At 38.7% G+C, this 20,827-nt stretch overlaps 1 protein-coding gene across 5 annotated transcripts in view; it reads right to left on the bottom strand.

Annotated features, from left to right (window-relative positions):
* Positions 1-20,827, bottom strand: part of dtnbb (dystrobrevin, beta b) — a 64,954-nt gene that overhangs the window by 13,637 nt on the left and 30,490 nt on the right. For 3 of the 5 annotated variants that reach the window (XM_017421562.2, XM_017421564.2, XM_025007058.2), the window contains exons 11-14: positions 13,281-13,355; positions 3,621-3,711; positions 2,587-2,675; positions 1,393-1,506 (exon numbers count right to left, since the gene is read on the bottom strand). In XM_017421562.2, coding sequence (XP_017277051.1) covers positions 1,393-1,506; positions 2,587-2,675; positions 3,621-3,711; positions 13,281-13,355 — 369 coding nt within the window. The remainder of the gene's footprint in view (positions 1-1,392; positions 1,507-2,586; positions 2,676-3,620; positions 3,712-13,280; positions 13,356-20,827) is intronic. The other 2 variants (XM_017421565.2, XM_017421566.2) reach the window with 1 other exon arrangement.

Below are 20,827 nucleotides of genomic sequence, written 5' to 3'. Positions count from 1 at the left end.
ATTTTTTTGTAAGGGTAGAATTAGCAGAACACGAGCTAAACAGCAGAACAGTAACTAAAAGTTTAAACAAGAGAAAAACGGTAGCTCAAAGTAGCAGAACAAATGCTAAAAATGAGCAAATGAGACCTAAAATTACAGAAAAACAGATGCTGAAGCTAAAATGAACAAAACAGTTGTCAAAATTTGAAAAAACAAATGCTTACGGTAAAATTAAAACAGTCACCAAAATGATAGTCAAAATTAGCTAAGTACTGTAGATGCTGAAGCTAAAATTTGCAAAGCTGTAGCTAAAATCTAAGAAGCATAAGAAGACAACAATAGATAAAAAAATAAATAAAGAAATATTTTGAAAAGTAAAAAAAAAAAAGACCAAAACCAAAAGTGGCAGCACACTATTCTTGATTGAGCTGAACGTTTTGATAAATAAATAGTTAAAATAGAACCGACTGTGTGAAAGTAGATGAATTGCAAAAAAAAAAAAAGTACATACAGAAGAAGCTATAAACAGGAAGTGAAGTGTGAAAGATGGCTCAGCATTCACGCAATAAATGAAAAATATCTCAGCTTCACTTGACCTAAAGTTTAATATGACATAAGATAGATAAAAGCATTATGTTATTTGAGTTGTTTTGGTTGATAAGCAGCTTCTGGTCTGCAGCTTGTTGTCACCCTCTGGTGTTTACAATGTGGAAATATGTATTGAATAATGAGTCAAAACTAAAGTTCTGACTGATTGAAGCAGGATTGGATCGTAATCTGGTATTCCCTCGTTAGCGGGCACATTTTGGTATCTTGCATTATTATTATCCCCAGTTCTGATGTCAACCAAAACCAGTCAAAGTGACAATGATGACTCCATTATAATTTCATTTTTTAAGGAATGATACATAAAAGGTGCCACGACTTCTTTTAAATGCTTACAGTAAAGAGTTAGGGTGAGTAAAACAAAAGGCAGAACTGAGAAAACATTTAGGTAAATGTAACCTAAACAGCCTATCATGCAGGCTGTAAAACACCTAAAAGAAGTTTTATTCTAAACATTTTTAGAACGCGTTTACCTTCAGTATTGCAGCTGATTTATTATTTAGGACAGATCGCACAAACAAGAAGGTCTTCAGGGCAACTTGTCCACTCAGGCCGAGTCTCTTCTAAGAACTGATTCTGAGGGTGACAGAGTCCTGCAGGAAGACTCGTGGCCCTGCTGCTGTCCCAGCTCATTTAAAAACATCCTCCTGAGTTAGGAGGACATTGTTTCTGCTTGAAGCATGCCCTCAGCAAGCAGAAACAGAACGGCTCTGAAGTGGTTTTGCTTTTTAAGGCCTGCCTTTCTCTAAGTGTGTCTCTTTCTTCTCTTTCATTGGGTCTGACACGCTGTTGGTGGCCGGTTCATACCTGAGGAGCCGCAGTTCAGTCAGGAGCGTGGGGTTCTGTTGGGCTTTTTCTGGCGTCGGCTGAGAGGCCTGTTCATGCTCCAAACGCAGCCTCTGGATCTCCTGCAGGATCTCCCTGAACATGGCAGAAAGTCGCGGTGAAGAGATGGGATTTATTTTTTCCCGGTAGAATTGCAGACTACTGAGTGTTGAATCAATATTTGAGAATTTAAATGCACAAGGCTCCTAAAAACAACAACAAAAAAAATCCAACATGAAGGTAAAATGGTACATTCTGAGTGTGTTACGTGGTGGTATTTATTAAGGTACGAGAAGAGTTTTGCAGAGGTCATTTTAAAGTTGAAGCTGCTGGAGTTGGAACATTTTTTTTAAGAAATACAACCGTTGGAACAAGTAATCAAATCTCCAAATTATTTGAAAATTTTAAACATTTTTCTGAAACGTTTTGCAAAGCAAATAATATAATGGCATCAAAAAAATGGCATCACATTAACTAACACTAACCCTAACATGTTTTTGGAATTCTCTAAAAAGGCCAAGCCATCCCGAACTGAATGCATATCGCCCACCACCTTTCATGCCAGAGTTTTAAACTAAGATGGTCTTATGATGAGAAAAGACAAAGCCATGAAACAACAAATATCTCCTGAGAGCTGTTGGTGCTCATAGTATGTGTTGGGGAGGATTCTCAGCTACTGCGACATCAAATTTCAGCTCAATATCTGTAAAATTAGAAGAGTTGTGGCCAGTTTCGGGTTTTTAAAGGTCAGTAGGATGTGGTAGCCATCTTGAATCGGACTGACTCCAAAAATTGATCAGTCAAGCAAACAAGATTGTTCACATCTGTCTTTTTGAATGGTGCTGCTGACATCAAATTCAAAATCAGTATTAATACAATTTTTAGTTTCAATGTGATTTTTGTTCCATTTTCAAAGAAATGCAAAGTTTAAATGCACACATTCTTTTTAGTTTCTGTGTTAATATTCAGCAGCCTCGCAATTAGTTATTTAGCATTCAAATACAGGAATGACATTCATTTTTTTACCCATTTTTACTTTAATCATATTATCTTTAGCTAGAGTAATGAATTACCAATATTCATATGATTGGTTTGCATTAACTATTTGAATCTCCAAAGCAGCCATCTGAGGTTGGCCAAAAGTCAAAACTGCCGTAAAGAAATAATAAACTGTACCTGTTTTTGTTCTCCAGCTCTGCGATCAGCTGTCTCTGTTGCTTGTTAGCGTCAAAGTTGAAGCTCAGATCTGACGGAGGACACTGTTGCTGAAAACAAAGGGATCATAAAACAGAGTTCGGGTTGGCGAGTGAACAAACATTAAATACAAGCAGCTCATTTCTGACCACAGTGAGCACCGGTGATGCTCTCCTCCAGCCCTTTTTTTATTTAGTTCTCTGCATTTATTTGAGTTCATTTTGCTTAACTGAGGCATTTCTTCAGTTTCTCCTTAAAGGACATAACAATATAAAAAATAAAATTAAGCCTAAACTCAGATCTTCACTGGTTCAGTTGTTGTCATGTCATATATTTTCTTGCGAAAAAACTTAAATCTTGACTCAATTTAAAAACAAAAATCTAGGCACCATGTTTTTTATTGTAGTTTTTGGAACAAAATGCTGCAGACTAAGTTGCTGTATTAATTTTGTTTATTACTGATGAAGCAAGCTAATATAAAACATAAAAATAAAAGGTCCTGGATTGCTTAAATGAAATCACACTGGTGACCGAGTTTTAAATTAAGAACATCTTTTGCCTAGAAAAGATGGAGTTAGCAAAACTTTGTAAATAACATTATGAACAATCTAATGCAATAATGGGAGATCTGACAGGATGTGTTAGCCCTTAAAGTATGTGTTGAGGATGATTCTCAGCTACTACCACACCAAATTATGTCTCAGCATTGGTAAAAATGACTGAACCTAGCTATTTTTTCTGTTGGCTAAGGTCAGTTTGCTGTGGCAGCCATCTTGGTTTGACTTGACCCCAAAAAGTAATCAGTTATAGATTAACATCCAGTGATTACTTTCTGAAAGTTTCATTAAAATTCATCCATATCATGAGATATTTTACTTAAAGTACAGCTAAATGAATACACACAAGCATGGACAAAAACATCCTAACCTTTGGCGGCGGACGCTAATACCGTCAATCATTAAAACCTGAATTACAGTTTAACTGACGCTCACTGTGGGGTTCAGGGTGACACTTACTGTGGAGTTGCCGGCCTCGGCTGCCAGGCGGGCGGCGTATCGAGCGATGAGCCGGTGTTCTTCATCGAGCCGACTGGGACTCTCCAAGACACTGCCCAAAGTCAAACAGAGTCAAACATCCCGTGCACACAGAAAAACACTGACTCAGGTGTTCAAAAACTCCTTTTAAAGCAGGACGTTTGTCAAAAGTACATATAAAAGATGTGACTTTATTACATGTCACTTGGGTTTGACTCCAGTGTTGTCAGACAGTCAAAGATAACCCGTCACAAGACAGAGATGATGTGGATAAGCAGCAAGCCAAATGTGACTGTCCATTCTGCTCATATCAGCTCTGACTGCAGACGTCAAAGAAAGACTGAAAATGATCACGGCATATGGTGAGGACAGATGACGGGACATATGCTGCATTTTCTCTGCAGGTCGTCTGAATCCAGGAGTGAAGAGAGAGCTGAAACAGCTTCGGGAGCATTCCAACTTCGAATGGAGAGTAAACAACGAATCAGACAATTACAGGCTGAGCATTCCTGGAAGGAATGCCTGGGGGATATTTTGCTAACAGTCGGACAAGGTTGACACCACCACCTATTGGCAAAGTTTTAAGCGAAACTATCACACTGCAAGAATTTGTTGGGGATAATACTCAACAACTAGCACACCAAGTTTTACCTCAGCATCTATAAAACAGGCTGAATGATAGCCTTTTTTGTCAATTAGCTGTGACAGCCATCTAGAATTGGCTTGACTCTAAAATGTAATCATCCATCCATTGATTACCATCTGAGAGTTTCATTAAAATTAGTCCAGCAGTTCAGAAGACATTTTGCTGACAGACTGACATTACTGACTCTAATAGTTTTTGGCAAAGTTTTAAAGACGGGCTTCTTGGAGTTTTATTAAGATCCAGTCGTGTTGTGGGGGTTGTAAATGAAATAAAGAAATGGCTGGTAAAACTCTCAAACTTTATTACAAATGTGCTATCTCACAGGACGCCATAACAAAACTCTGTTCCGTCTCATTCTTCCTCTGCAATTCGAACGCACGTGCCTCTGCCCAACGTTGTTGCAACAGCGCCATCCAGTGACAAGCACTAAAAACAGCATCAGGACAGAACATAAGGCATTCACGGTGTAGACCCCAAAACGGGATATGTTCCTGACATGACAGACAAACGAACACAAACACAAAGGCAAAAACATTTCCACCCGGTGGGTGATAGCAATTCACTGTTTTATCCTCAGGTGTACACATAGACACTAAAACACTAATATATATAGTGAGAAAACAGCAATAGTTTCTTTGTATCACTTCATGGTCAGAATCAGGTTTCAGGCAAAGATGCCTGATATGACTTTGAGTTCTCCTGACATGGAATCATTTTTCCTGAGATACTTAAATTTGTCACACGAAAGAGGGTTTATTCCAATTCATCTTTGCCTCAGGTGCTGTTGTTTTGAGCCACTTTCACTAAACACTAAAAGGGCTTCCTGTTTACACTTCATTTGGATGTTAGAGCTTTAAAGACACAGTCTGGGTTCTTTGAAGTGTGCTTGTATAAGATACTTATCTTTAATCAGAAGATCATCAGCACAGCAGATAATTTGGAGGATCAGATAGGAGCACTGGTGTGGAACCTAAGCTGCTGTATTTTGTTGCACTTAAAAACTCAATATCAGCTCAACTACATGCTATATTTGGAGTATTTTCACCCCTTCCCTTTCCATCAAACAGCTCCTCCCTACAGGGAACCGAAGAGGTTTCATCCATCTTCATCACACTTCACCCATTTAAAGGTCATTTTTTTTCTATCACTGCTGCTGCGAGTCCATTTTGAATTACTGTCAGACTTTGGTCAAACTAACTCTGTGATAGCAACGTCAAAACAAACAGACCAGAAACTTTTTTTGTTTTTTTCTGCAACGAGAAATCGCTTATTTTATTTTAAAAAGGGATATTTTAGGCATTTTGAAGTAGGATTCTGTGGAAAGGTTCTTTGAGGTACCAATGTGTGTTGCACGAATGCTGAGTCAGCATTCACACTATTATCTCTGTTTATGGTTTTATAATGTAGTTTTTTCTGTACACATAATTTATGCTATTTTAATCATTCAAATATCAGAATATTCAGCTTGAACCAGCTAGTTTTTGTAATTTTTATATTTTTTGATTTATTTAACTTTGTCTATAAAAATGTTCTCCATAAAAAGACATTAAGATCTTTTCAGTTCCTTCAGAAACATTGTTCTTTAAAATTTATTGCAGCAGACTTCCTCTATTTTTGCCTTCATATGCTCCTTTTAATTTTTAGGTGGCTTGTGTTTTGGCTAATTTTAGATTCTAGCTACTGTTTTGCTAATTTCACATTTTAGGAAGAGTTTACCTAATTTTAGCTTACAGCTACAGTTTTGGTGATTTTAGTATTTAGTTATGCTTTTAATTTGATCTTTTAGTTACTGTTTTGATAATTTTAGTTTCTGATCTGCTTATTTTAACTTTAACAATTCAGTAAACAACTTATTTTTCAACAAATTTCAGCAAAGTCATTAAGCACTCAAAATTCACAATGTATTTTAAAAAAATGCATTTTCTCTAGTTACTATTCTGTTTGTTTTTTTGTCTTGTTTCTCATCAGGTAGCTTTAAAATTAAACAGGCAATTTATACATCAAAAAGTGCAGCTCAGTTAGGAATACTGGGCTATTATCTTCGGTAATGGTATGTGGCACAAAGTAAACCAGATTATTTGCCTGGATTGCTCAAGGGACCACAGTTACTGAAAGCCAACAGCTCAGGGGTTGGACATTAGGCAATTACTGTCATTATGTAAATTTATTTTGCAATTTAAAATCTAATTTTAAATTAACTCACTGAAGGGCGGACTGACTTGTATAGCCTTATTACAGATCATCTACGTAACAGGATGACCTCTCTGATAGAAATATTTGTCATTTTAGATTTTTTAAATGTTTCTGTCAGAGATTTTTTTTTTCTCATTTAAAATCTAGTTTTATTTTAAATGAACTCATCGGTGGGCTGAACAGTGCTCAATTGCGGGCTGGATTGGCCCCCGGGTCACTAGTTGAAAAGCCATGACATAGTAAACAAAAACAGAGAAAAAAATGGAAATCAATGACAAAACCCAACTTTCTTTGGAGCTCTGTAGCTCAGGCGTACTTCACAGTGGAAACTTCATTCAAAAATTAAACGGGTCACAGAAAGTTGGATCTTTTACAGTTTTCACATAATCACAGTTTAAGTTTGATCATTTTTACAGATTTTTATTCAAAATGTTTAACTGACAGTTGATGATGTCACACTAACATTTGAATTATTTAAAATGTTTATATCTTTTGCAAACAAATTCTCAGTATTTCCACAACTTCTTTTTGCTACATTTGCAAATTATACATCAAAACATTGGATTGTTTTAATCTTGTTTCGCACAGTGTGCTGTGACCTCAATCAGTGATCTGGTTAAAGTCTGGCAATAGAAGGAATACTCCCTGGGCCTTCTTAGTCCCACCAGCACATCTTCCAATAAGGAAGCTGAGTCTGGGGACTTTGGGGTGGATCTGTCCATAATTAGGGCTGTGGTTGCAGAGGTAGTTAAAAAGCTCCACGGTGGCAGAGCTTCGGGGGTGGATGAGATCCACCCTGAGCTCCTCAAAGCCCTGGATGTTGCTCGGCTGTCTTGGTTGACATGCCTTTGCAACATTGCTTGGATATTGGGGGCAGTGCCATGGAGTGGCAGACCACCCTGGTCTGCCACTCCATGGCACTGCCCACAATGGTTCCCCTTTTCAAGAAGGGGGATCGAAGGGTGTGTTCCAATTACAGGGAAATCACTCCTCAGCCTCCCTGGTAAGGTCTATTCAGGAATAGTAGAGAAGAGAGTCCAAATGGTGATTGAACCTTGGATTCAGGAGGAACAATGGAGGATCTGTCCTGGTCATGGAACACTGGACAAATTCTTTATCCTCACCAGGGTCCTTGAGGGGAAATGGGAGTTTGCCCAACCAGTCCATATGTGTTTTGTGGACTTAGAGAAGGCACTCCTCCACGTTTCCTGGGGTACCCTGTGGGGGGTGCTCTGTGAGTATGGGAGTAGGGGTCCGTATACAAGCCATTCCTTCCCTATACAAACAGTGCCAGAGTCTGGTTCCCATTGCTGGCAGTATGCCAGGCCTCTTCAGGGTGAGAGCTGGACTTTGCCAGAGCTGCCCGCTGTCACCGATTCTGTTCCTAACATTTATGGACAACATTTTTTGGTGCAGATGGGACAGAAGGAGCATGGTTCAGTGGCCTCAGGATTCTGCATCTGCTATTTGCAGATGATGTGATCCTGTCAGCATCATCAAGCTGTAATCTCCAGCCCTCACTGGAACAGTTTGCAGCTGAGTGTGAAGCAGCTGGATTGAGGATCGGCACTTCCAAATCTGAGGCCATGGTCCTCAGTCAGAAAAGAGTGGACTGCCCTCTCCAGTAGGGGAGTTCAACTATCTTGGGGCTTTGTTCACAAGTGAGGGAAGAATGGAGCACAAGATCGACAGATGGATCAGTGCAGCTTCCGCAGTATTGTGTACACTTCACTGGTCCATTGTGGTAAAGAGGAAGGTGAGCTGCAAGGCAAAGCTCTCTGTTTACCAGTCGATCTACATTTCTACCCTCACCTCAGGCCAAAAACTCTGGGAAAAAAAGGAGATCTTGGATACAGGCACACAATGGATGGATATTTGATTTTATTTTTATGTAGCAATTTACCAAATTTCAAATAACCGCACAACTATGCGTGATGTTATTTTTTAAATAAAGTGTGAATAACTAATGAATGATGAGGCTGATTTTATATAAAATGTTAAATAGTAAATAAATTAAAGTACAAAGATTTAATGCAACTTGTAAGAATTTTTCCAAAATTTTTAATCAAAGGCAAGTATCCCTAAAAATCTGTTTATAGCTACCTCTTGTGCAAAGCTATTCTAACATTTTACATTTTTTACCACACCCTTTTCCCCTTCAGCAGTGAGTGATAATACAATCTGAGCTATGACGTTGAATGCAGCACATTTATGTCACTCATTGAAATGTTTTAAAAGTTTATGAGATACACATGGGGCCACTTTGTGACAGAAAACAGCTCTTCTGTCAAGCAGTTCACATTTGATCATTAACAGTGAATTCAATCTTTTCAAGCTCAAGATTTTGTATTTTCGTCTGCCGATTTCTTCTGTTGGCCTGGTTCTGTGGGACTAACAGCTAATAAAGTGGTTGGCCTGCAGTGAGCAGTGAGCAGATGTTGTGTCAGCAGAGCGAACACTATCAGAGAGCTGACTGTGATGGAGGCTGGAGGCACAACATGGACTTTTTTAAAGTGCACTGAATTTGTCATCTGCTTGTTGAGAAGTTTTGCTTTTTCTCAGATAAAATTGAAGAGAAGCTGAAGACAGCGTGGCTCCATTTCAGCTCAGACTGTTAAACTGAAGCAGAACCACAAATAGTTTAGCAATAATTAGCATGAGCAAAGTCTAAATGGTCTGCGAACATTTGGTTCAGTTTATATTTTCATTTTCCACAGCTTCACAGCTGTTTCTATTATTTTTTTATCAGTAGTATTAGATGTTATGTGTTGGGATGAGTCTCAGCCACTACAACACCAAAATTTAGCTCAATATCTGTAAAACAGGCTGAGTTATAAACATTTTTATGTGTGCTCAGTTTGATTAGCTGTGGCAGCCATCTTGAATTAGGCTGACTCCAAAGCATAATTAGCTGTAGATGTACATCCACTGATTACTTTGTGAGACTTTTACTAAAATCTATCCAGTCATTCATAAAATATTTTACTAAAGGACAGACACACGCATGCATAGACATGCTAAAACATTATCGTCCACCTTTTGCCATTTGGCAGGAGGCAAGTTTATTGATTTAAAAATATTAGAAATAAATGAACAAAATCAAATGAAAACTATATAAGTATTTTATGGGGATAATGTCCTAATAACCATGTAGATCTGCCTATAGATGTCTTCTGAAAGCCTGGTTTACTGGAGTCCATAACACAATATGTTCTGTAAGCCAAATCTTCATAAAACACATATTACATCATTCTTAATATCACCACTATGACTTTAGCTACTCTTCAATTTTATTCTCTTTATTTACCGGGGAGCTTATCTAACCCATGATGATCGGGGAAGTTTCATCTTTCTTGTCTTTGCTTTTTGTTGTCTTAAACCCTCGACATTTCCTCATCAACTGGTCGGAAATTGGAGTTTCTATTCCAGGCAGTACTTGAGCTCTGCAAAGCTCAGTTATCTTCCCCTGTTGGCATTGTTACTCATCATAACGAATAATTTAACAAACTACTTAAACAGCCTAGCAGCTTAACCAGTATGGAGGGGAAAAAAATTAAAAATTCAATACCGAGCATTTCTTGAACAAATGCATATCACCAGCTGCCTTTTTAATGCTAGAGATTTAAACTAAGGTAATTTTATTATGAGAAATGATGGAGCTATATCTGTTTTGCATGCAATGTTGTGAGATGTTGCATGATGAGTTAGAACTAGTATGTGTTGGGGAAGATGCTTAGCCACTACAACATCGAACTTTAGCTCAGTGCCTGTAAAACTGACTAAGTTTTGCAGGGGTTAATAATAAACAGCTGTGGCAGCCATCAAACTCAGCAAAAAATCTGAAAAAGTCATACACAAAATAACAAGGGCTACTCCAACAAGGTGCCGATTGTGGAAAGCTATTCTAAGATTTTACATTTTTTACCAAATATTTACCCTTACACATTAAACACAGCCTTTTGTTACCTAATGCACGATTTCTGCACTAAAGATGGCAGCCTGTAGTTGTTCTGACCCCTCTATGGCAAGAGAATCCTCTGCAAGTGACATCTTCCCAAAGCAGCTCTGACTCAGAGCAAAATGTCAGCACAAGGTTATCAGGCTTCTGCATTACTGCCACAGTGCAAAAACCCTCCAGAGTCAAGGCTTTCGGTTGTACACACTGCAACATGATGCCATCCACTGACCTCTACTTCCCAGAGTGTCCATATAATACCAGGCTGCTAAAAACCAACCCTAATATTCTCTAATAGCGTGAATGCTGAGTCAGCAATCACACAATTGAGTCCCTGTTTATAGTTTCTTCTGTATGTTTTTTGCAATTAAGCTGCTTCCACATACGTTGTTCTGTTTTACCCATTCATATATCAAAACCTTCAACTCGATTGGGAAAAGTGTGCAACGACTTTTATAGTTTTCAAAAGATTTAACTTTATTTAAAGGTGAACCAAAATAAAATCTCAAAGAATTGACATTTCGCAAGTGTTATTTAGTCAAACAGATCCACACAACATTCTAGGGACCCATTTTTCTGACCTAAGACTTAAATAACTTGTTTTTAGCATTTTAGTCAATAATTTCCGAGGTGGGTGATTTGTGGGGCGGAATTGGCGTCCTGGGTTCATGACATGCGCTGTGCCCCAGCCTGCCTCTAAAAGAGAGCTGGAACACAAAGAAGTCGCTACTGTCTGGTTGTTTACTAGTGGAAATGAAAGAAGAAACCTTTTTTGAATAAGAAGAAATGCCAGAAGACTTTGCGGAAGTAATGGCTCTACAGCCATACCAGTATGAACCTGAACCGATGCCTGTAACTCCAGAATCAGATGAAAACTCCTCAGATTCGGATTCTGATGATCACCAGGACCGTCACAGCCAACAAAACAACGCACATAACGACTGAGTTGGGAACGTGGAACAGTTACACTGACACATACACACAAACACATATCGTTGCTCCATGTCCGCCTTTCGGCAGCGCGCAATAAAATTCACAGTGTTGCGGCACATTGCTTGAACTTTTCATTCAGCTGCACATTGCCCTTCAGAAACCTTGATGTAGGATCATAACCCTGGCCAGAGAAGAACAAGAGAAAATGAGACATCTACACCCCTCATTCATGTCCTCTCCAAATTTGTGACAGAACTCTTCCAGATTAATGGCTGTGGGAACTTCTGAGTCCCCAAGTGCCCCGACCTCAAATGCACAAATTGCTGTAAAGATCTGATCGAGTGATATGTAACAAAAAAAAGAAAACTTAGCCAGCACAAACGTGCAGAAGAGAGAGTGTGGACACATAACAGCTCCCTCAGAGTGGCCTCCATCATTTAATTTATAACCACAGCGGTTCATTACTGCTGTGAGCAAATAATAATTGAGCTGGCCTTTAAATCAGATGGACTGAAACGAGAGGACGATTAGGCCGCTTTTAGGGGCCCCTTGCCTGCTATCTGCTACTGTTTGGTAACCCAAGCCTTCAAGTGGGAGTGGTCACATAGTCATCATGGCAGAATGGCAAATTTTCCACTAAAATACACTCACAAGGTCATGCAGCTTTGAGGCAAAATTTGCAGAATTACTTGTGGTTCCTAGAATTTCTAAAAGTAGAACAGGAAGTAGAGTGTTCAGTCTCTTGTGGAATCAACTTCCAGTTTCTGTCCGTGAGGCTGACATCCTGTCTACTTTAAAGATTAGATTTAAGACTTTCCCTTTTGATAAATCCTATAGTTGGCATTGGCTTGGGTTTCCTGAGATAACCTTAAAGTGAGCATAGATTGACAGTTATTTTTTTTTTTTAGAACTTAGATTTTTATTAATTTTTCAGCAGAGCAAAGTACAACCATACTTCAGTTACCATGATACAAATGTTGACAATATGATGTTTTCCATACAATAAACATCTTGAAATAACAATTTACAGCTACAGCATCATGTTATAGACTCATCACTGTACACCGATTGACAGTTATATGCCGATGGTACGGAGAGGCCGCTGAATGTATAAGTCTACCTGATCAGCACATCGAATCAGAGCAAAAGTTTACTCAACTCCCAGCGATCTGATGCATTCAGCAGCCTAAACGGTTAATGCTCAGACTACAATAACACAGACTTGGTTTTGTTGAGAAAACAACAACAAACTTAACAAACAATGTCATCCAAAAGTGTAGAGGTAAAATATATTCCTTTTTTTTTTTTTAACGATTTATCTTATTCAAATGAAAAGCAATTAAACATGGGCCCATATTTGGCTACCCATTAGCCTAGCCTGAATGAAGACCTTTGCCTCTTCCTCCATACTCTGTGCTCTATGACTGATGCCACGGCTGATAAAGTAGTAACTATTGATGACTATTATTGATGAACATCATTTTGAAAATGATCAGACTATCTCTTTAAAAGAGAGTTGCTTCTTTCCCCTGTCGCTTCCAGGCTCATCAGGATGGGGGATTGTGCTGAAGGGAAGATGTGACGCATTCTTTTATCTTCTTTAAATAGAAAACTTTTCTAATTGGCATTTCAGAATGTACTGTATGTGATCGTATTGTATTTGGATTGAACTGACTTTATATGGATTTGAATCTGACTTGAATGGACTTGTTTTTTCTGTTGTATAGTGCCTTTTGACTTCTGTTATGAATTGGCGCTATATAAACTGAATTTAAATGAACTGAATTTCTTGTTTTTCCATCGCTCAATCAGTCTGATGACAGAACTTATTTACTGTTTGTGTAATTTAATGTGACACCTTGTCTGTTTTTAAAAAAAAATTCTTCTAAATTGATATCAAGCCTGGGTTGCTTACCTTTTGGTAGGAGTTGGTGCCCCGGAGGACATGAGCATTGTGTCGTTCATGTTGTTGGTCACTGGTTTCGGCTGACTAAAAGACAAGATTAGAGGATTTATTGCTGCGCTGCAGAGGCCCGTGGTGCATGACACCAGGAAGTGGAGGAGAAGGAATTTGCATTTTATTAATAATCATGAATCAGCTCTTCTGGCTTCACTCTAATCCAACTGAAGCAAAGAGGGTAAGAGAAGAAGCAGGGGTGACAAGTCATTAAATTTAAAGGCTCAGAATTCCTTGAAAGAACGCATCTGTTTTAGACTGACGTGTTGAGAAATGAGCACTTTTGATCAAACCTTGAAAATATCATGATGCACAATCTCATGCAGTGTAACGAAATGTCTCTCAAACTATGTGACTCTCAGCTACTACCACACCAAATTTTAGCACAATATCTAAAAATGACTGAGTTAAAGTCACTTTTGTGTTTTCCATGGCCAGTTGGCTGTGGTGGCCATCTTGAATTGGGTTGGCTCTCAAAGTTAATCAGTTGTAGATGTACAGCAAACTCTTACTTCTTCAAGGATTCGTTAAAATTTTGTCCAGTGGTTCATAGGATAGACAGACTGATACACCAACACATGCAAAACTGCTAAATCTGGTGCACAAAACACAGCTGCGTGTTGTTCTCCACTTAACCTGGAACTGCTGCAAAATAACAGATTTTTCTAGGAAACAGCAATTTAGATGTTTTTAGGGAATTAGATTAAGCCTAATTAACATGAACGAGAGCAACGACAGCTGACAGGAGAACTAATTAAACTGAAAATTCTGCGAAAGAAAATGGGAAAGGTGACATTGTGGGAGGCCGTTTGTCCGAGTAAACAAAGCGGTGGGGTTCATCTGGGGGCTGAAATTGTGGCGGGCTCATTAAAACCCGAACCCCCAGAGCTTGAAGTTTCATAAAGAGATCAAAAACATCTCAGGTGCACAGCTTCACGCGTGCCGAAACAGCAGCCGATCACATTTCCATCTCTCTGTATTAACCTCCATTTAGCTTGGCTGTGTTTGAAGCTCTCATTATCACATAAAGGCCACAGCACTGTGGAGCATTGTGTTCCTCTATGATTTGCATTATTTTGCCAAATCAAACTATTTATATCCACCTTGCTCAGATTCTCTTCAGATTATTCTGCTGTTAAACCAGAAAGAACACAAAATAAAGGCCCACCGTTCCTGAAAGTAATAATTATCGCCCGCTGACTTTCATGCCGCAGCTTTGAACTCTCATGTTGAGAAATGACATAGATGTTTAGTCAAACCTTGAAAATAACATGTGTGAGATGTCACGCATGTTTTTGCCCATGTATGTGTTGAGAATGACTCTTAGCTTGTAAAACAACAGATTTCAGCTTAATATCTGTAAAACTGATTAAATTGTAGCTATTTTTGTGATTGCTGTGGTCAATTGGCTGCAGTGGCCATCTTGAATTGGGTTAAAAGTTAATTATTTGTAGATATACATTAAATAATTGTTTCCTGAAAGTTTCAATAAAATTTATTGAGTGGTTTATAAACTATTTTGCAAACAGACAAAGCTTACTCTAAATACTAAGTGGCAAAATGCTCAACAAAGACCTTATGTAGTATGTTACCACTCCAAATGTGTGTTGGAATGAGTTTCAGCTACAACTACACCAAATTTTAGCTTGTTATCTGTAAAGTTAACTGAGTTACAGCCATTTTTGTGATAGCTAACGTTGATTAGCTGTGGAGTATATCTTGAATTGAATCGACTCCAAAAGTAAATCCATTGTAGACATACACCCAGTGATCATTTCCTGAAAGTTGCATTAAAATCTGTTCAGTGGTTCATGAGGTATTTTGCTAACAGACAGACACACAAGGACAAAAACAAAATGACTGTTTTGCCTTCAGCAGCAGGCAGTAATAACGTTCTGCAGCATCTTCTGCCCACTAATTAAAGTACATGTTTCCTGCAATAATGTAGAGGCCTGTGGGCTTTTGCATGTTCTGTTTAAAAACATACATTTATTTGTTCACACAGTTCCATTTCCTTTTCTAGCTGAGCCTCACAAATTTAAATCCAGCTGTGTGTGATCCCTGCATGCAACAGATCAAGTGTCAACACTCAGCGCTGCACGTGCCATCTTCTGCGTCTTCCTCCCAGACTGCATGTAGACACAAAACCCCAGTCCATCTGAATAATGTTTACAGTACATCACGGCGAGCTGAAGGCAGAAGACGAGGCACTCACCTCTGTGAAGAGAGAAACACCTGCCTCGGTGGCAAAATACATCCAACTGCTGCTGCTGCTGCTTCCAACAGATCCCTAATCTGTCCTCAACTGAGCAGGCGAGCATCTCAATGTACTACACCGCTGCTGTCTCCAAGGAAACTCAGCAGTCATGTGACTTTATGACGACGTCAATTTTTCTATATTCCACACACACACACGCGCGCGCGCACACGCTCCCTCTCCGGGGCTCTGCTCTGACTCTGCCTTTTCACGTCTCTACAAGCAGATACGCTGAAAATAGAAAAATGCCTAAAAATAAAATGTGCTAATCTTCTTTTAATCCGAACAAAGGAACATCTACAGATGCTGCTGTATTTTTAATTATTACCACTCACTGCCGGAGTGTGTGCGCATGTATGTGTGTGTTTGTACTTGGTTTTGTAACCGTTTTAGGACCTTTTCTGCTTTGTCAGGACTGGTACTCTTTATGGGGACCAAAGCCCAGTCCTAATGTGGTGGAATATCATTTTTGGATTAGGTTTAAGGCTAACATGTGAAATGAGTTAAGGTTAGGGTTAGCAGGTACTAGTAATAGATAGGTGGTTTGTGATAAGAGCAGAGTTAGATTACGGAAATTAATGGAAGTCAATACAACGTCCTAATAAGGATAGGATGACAAACTTGTGTGAGTGCGTGTCTGTTTGTTAGTAAAATATCTCGTGCTCCACTGGACAGATTATAATGAAACTCACAGTATAATCATTGGATATACATCTAGATCTAATTTTTTTTTTTATTATTTATTTACTGCAAATGGTAGGAAAGCTGGAATGCCTAAAATGACTTACCATAAAAGCTAAAAAACCTGAGTTCCCTAAAATTCAATTTAGTTTCAATTCAGTTTATTTATATAGCGCCAAGTCACAACAAAAGTCATCTCAGGGCACTGTGCAAAAACATTCACATACATTATAAAGAGCCAATTGAACAGCACTGTGGCAACAGTGGAAAGAAAAAACACCCTTTAAGAAACCTCCAGCAGAATCAGAACCAGTCTCAGGATGGGCGGCTGTCTGCCTTGACTGGTTGGGAGTTGAATGAATTACCATAAATACTAGAAAAGCTACACCACCTAAAATGAGTTGCTGTAAATTCTAATAAAGCTGTGCTGCCAAAACCTTTCATGTTTTAGGTCAGTTTGGATTCCCAAATTCATTTATATTTATTTATATTTGCTAAATATTTGCTAAATTCCCGAACAATGAGAGAGAGGATTTTTTATTACAGTCTTTAAAGTCATACGTTTACATACACCAAGATTATTCTGCCTTTAAACAACTTGGGAGAGCCCAGATGACGATGATGTTGTGGCTTTGAAGGCTTTTGATTGGTTAGTTGACAGCATCAGAGTTAATTGGAGGCACACCTGTAGCTGTATTGTCATCAATGGAAATTCAAAATAAATCAGCCCAGATATCAGGAAGAGAATTGTCAGCCTCCACAGCTCTGGTTCATCTTTGGGCATAATTTCCAGATGCCTGAAGGTTCATCTGTTCCAACAATTATACACGACTATAAACACCAGGAGAAAGTCCTGCCATCATACCGCTCAGGACGGAGACAGGTTCTGTGCTCCTGAGATAAATGTGTTTTAGTGTGAAATGTGTGATCCAACCCCAAACCAGAAGCTAAAGACCTTGTGAAGATGCTGCTGAAGCTGCTCAGAGTCTCATTCTTCACAGAGAAACCAGTCCTGAACCAACATGGACTGAAAGGCCCCTCAGAGAGGAAGAAACCAGGACTCCCAAAGCAACATCAAAACGACAGATTACAGTTTGTAAACACACACAGGGACAGAGTCCTTCATGTTTGGAGACATGTCCCGGGGTCTGATGAAACTAAAACTGAACTGTTTGGCCTCAATGACCATCGTTACATTTGGAGAAAAAGGGAGGAAGCTACCAGCCTGAAAACACCATCCTAACTGTGAAGCACGGTGGTGGCAGCATTATGTTTGGGGGTGTTTTACTGCAGGATAAACTCATGGACTTCCCAAAACAGATGACATCATGAGGAAAGAACATTTTGTGGAAATATTGAAGCAACATCTCGAGACAACAGCCAGGAAGTTAAAGCTTTGGACACAAATGAGTCTTCAGAGGGACAATGTCCCTCAGCATCCTGACAGCTTAGTTACAAAGTAAAGACAACAAAGTCAGTGTTTTGAAGCAGCCAGCACAAAGCCCTGATCTCAATCCCATAGAAAAATTGTGGGCAGAGCTATAAAGACGTGTGAGCAAAGCAGCCTACAAACCTGACTCAGTTACAGCAGTTCTGTCAGGAGGAATGGGACAAAACTTCAGCAAACTATTCTGACAAACTTGTGGAGGGAAACCAAAAACGTTTAACCTGAGGTCTGCCATTTGAGGACCCCAAATTTGAGCACTTTAAGGGAACAAAGTCTGCAATGCGATAAACCCCGAGTTACCTGCGTGCCATGAATGATTATGCGACATTCATTTCTCATGACTGACAGTTGGCGGGGTGAGAGGGAAAAATGAAGTCTGATGGCACCTCACACACATTCCATTTATTTTCAGCTCATGGTGGCCTTCAATCGCTCTCAGCTGACTAAAAATAATGCCCAAACATTAAAAAAAACTTCCTCTCATGCTGGCAGCAGCCATTGTTTCCCTGTGAAGGTTTTATCATCTCTGTCATAAAAACCAAAAGAATTAAAGACCAAGGAATGCATATTGCCCACCACTTTCATGACAGTTTTAGAAAAGATCATCTTATGTTGAGAAATGACAATGTCATAGATAATTCAGTCAGACCTTTGTAAATGATGTCATGTGTGATTTCATGCAATACTGAGAGTTTTTTTTATCTTGTTAATGTTTGGAGGGAGTGTTGTTAATGACTGTCAACTACTGTCACGCTAAATTTTAGCTCAATATCTGTAAAATTAAACGATTTATGGCCATTTTTGTGTGTGAGAGAGAGAGATTTTAAAAAATTGAAAACACCAGCAATTATTCTGGAATTTTCAGGATTTTCCAAAGATTATGCAGCCAAAAGAAAACTGAAAACAAAGACGTTACTGACAGTGTGACACTATTAAGTGTGCTTCTTCAAAGTATTAACTCTGAGAGCCAAACACAACATCCTCACACAAACAGCACATCCGCTCCAAAACACAAATCCTCAAGAATCTCCCGGACAGTTTGAGTGGAGAGACAAAATTCACAGCTCACTTTTCGGTTAGTGTTCGCTCTCAGACGGCAGTAAATATGTCCAAACGACGTGAGAGCGGCGGTGCTTGGTCTGCATACGGCGTGAGGGCTGAGACAGCTGGGGAGCACGTGTCAGTTCGATTTGGACGTCTTGATGAAACCCGACGGTCTAACCCGATTCTGTCATCATTACTCACTCACACAGGCATTCGTCAGCTTCCACGCACACACCTGAGATACAATCAGGGTTTACAATATGAACTAAAGGCCTAGCATTCCTAGAAAGGAATGCATATTGCCCTCCTGTCTTCCATGTAGTTTTGAAGGAAGCTCGTCTTTTGTTGAGAAGTGAAAGAGTTGCAGCCGTTTCGGCCAAACCTCGAAAATAACATTTTACACAATCTTGTGTGATTTGCTGTGGATGACTCTTAGCTACTACCACACCAAATGTTCCCTCAATATCTGTAATATTTACTGAGTTATGTAATTTGGATGAACTTTGGTGGCCATCTTGACTTGGGTTGACTTTAAAAGTTAATCAGATTTAGATGAACACCCAGTGATTACTTTCTGAAGGTTTCAAAAAACGGTACAGACAAATGAACACATGTACACACAAACATGGGCAAAAACATCATCTCTCATAAATTTAGCAACGTCACTGATAACATAAATCAAGGAGTCACATCAGTTTTTGAAACCCAAAATTACACTTCTCTAACTCATCTAAATACGGCCAAAGTGGAAGCTTGGCAGCTTTCTTGTAACCAATTATCCGAGGGACCAAAAATGTAAATGGTATGCAGATAATCAAAACATTCACCCAACGCTGCTTTGAAACTGATCATCAAATACAGAAATGATTCATTAAGTTCCAGTGTCTTTGTTTTTTTTTCTTGTGGCAACAAAAAAGGCATAAGATTTCTTATCCATAGTTATGTTTTGCAAGTGTAGCTTAGAGAAAACTCGGGGTGAAGTTGAGCTTTTTGACAAACTGTTTTTTTAAATTGTACACGACATACACAAGAGAGGCTTAAGAAGTGTTTGTAGGTGTGTTTAGTTTTACACTTTAAGGACAAAGTCAGGCTTAAAGCTAAAAGCTAGGCTAAATGTTTATGTTAAGATAAGTTAGTGAGCTGCTAGCTGAGGTTTGACACTCAAGAGACAAAAACAGGAGTGGCACAAAGCTTGTCTTTCTAAATCCTACACTGTTATCGTGACTCTAAAGCACTTAATTATAGTTTAAATCTGTTTCTATGTGTGCACCTTCCCACACACAATTTGACGATATATATTACTATACTTTAGATGAAAGGCAGACTTAAATATAGAAACAATAAAATGAGAATGACATTGATTAATCACTAATAAATATAAGGATCTTAAATTTAAAGGAGACATAAAATGAAAAATGTACTCTAAAAGTTTTCTTATAGGTGTGTAAGGTTTTATTTCAAGTCAAAAACTCATAAAAAAGAGACAAAAAAATCTTGAGCTTTCTTTTGAGTCTCTTCAGTGTGAAAATATTTTATTCAGCGACTTTTAAAGAAAGAAATTCCACCAGACTGTAAAGTAAGAGCATAGGAAATGGTGCATTCACTGCACCTCTGAAATAAGAAATCAGGTGACTCCAAAAGTTAATCGCTTATAGATCTACAACCAAAGGTTACTTTCTGAGAGTTTCACTGAAACCCGTCCAGTGGTATATTGCTACCAGACAGACAAATGAACCCCCCACCACACACACACACACACACACAGACACAATTACATCATCACCTTCCCTTAATGGTTTAATGGCAGTGGGTGATAATGAACAGATATTACTCTGCCAATACCATGTCTAACGTTTTAATAGGAAATCCAGCTAACTAATGGTGTTCTTCTTCTTCTGTTTTTTTCTTTGTAACAAACACAGTAGTTGTCCTCCAGTTTGACTCTGGTTACACCATAAGAGTATTAATAGAAGCAACAATGACACAAACATTGTTTACAGTTTATATATATATATATATAATATATATATATATATATATATATATATATATATATATATATATATATATATATAT

The sequence above is a fragment of the Kryptolebias marmoratus genome, linkage group LG10, assembly GCF_001649575.2.
Source record: "Kryptolebias marmoratus isolate JLee-2015 linkage group LG10, ASM164957v2, whole genome shotgun sequence".
Taxonomy (NCBI): domain Eukaryota; kingdom Metazoa; phylum Chordata; class Actinopteri; order Cyprinodontiformes; family Rivulidae; genus Kryptolebias; species Kryptolebias marmoratus.
The sequence above is the reverse complement of the archived record's forward strand: the minus strand, read 5'-3'. Positions and strand labels throughout refer to the sequence as shown.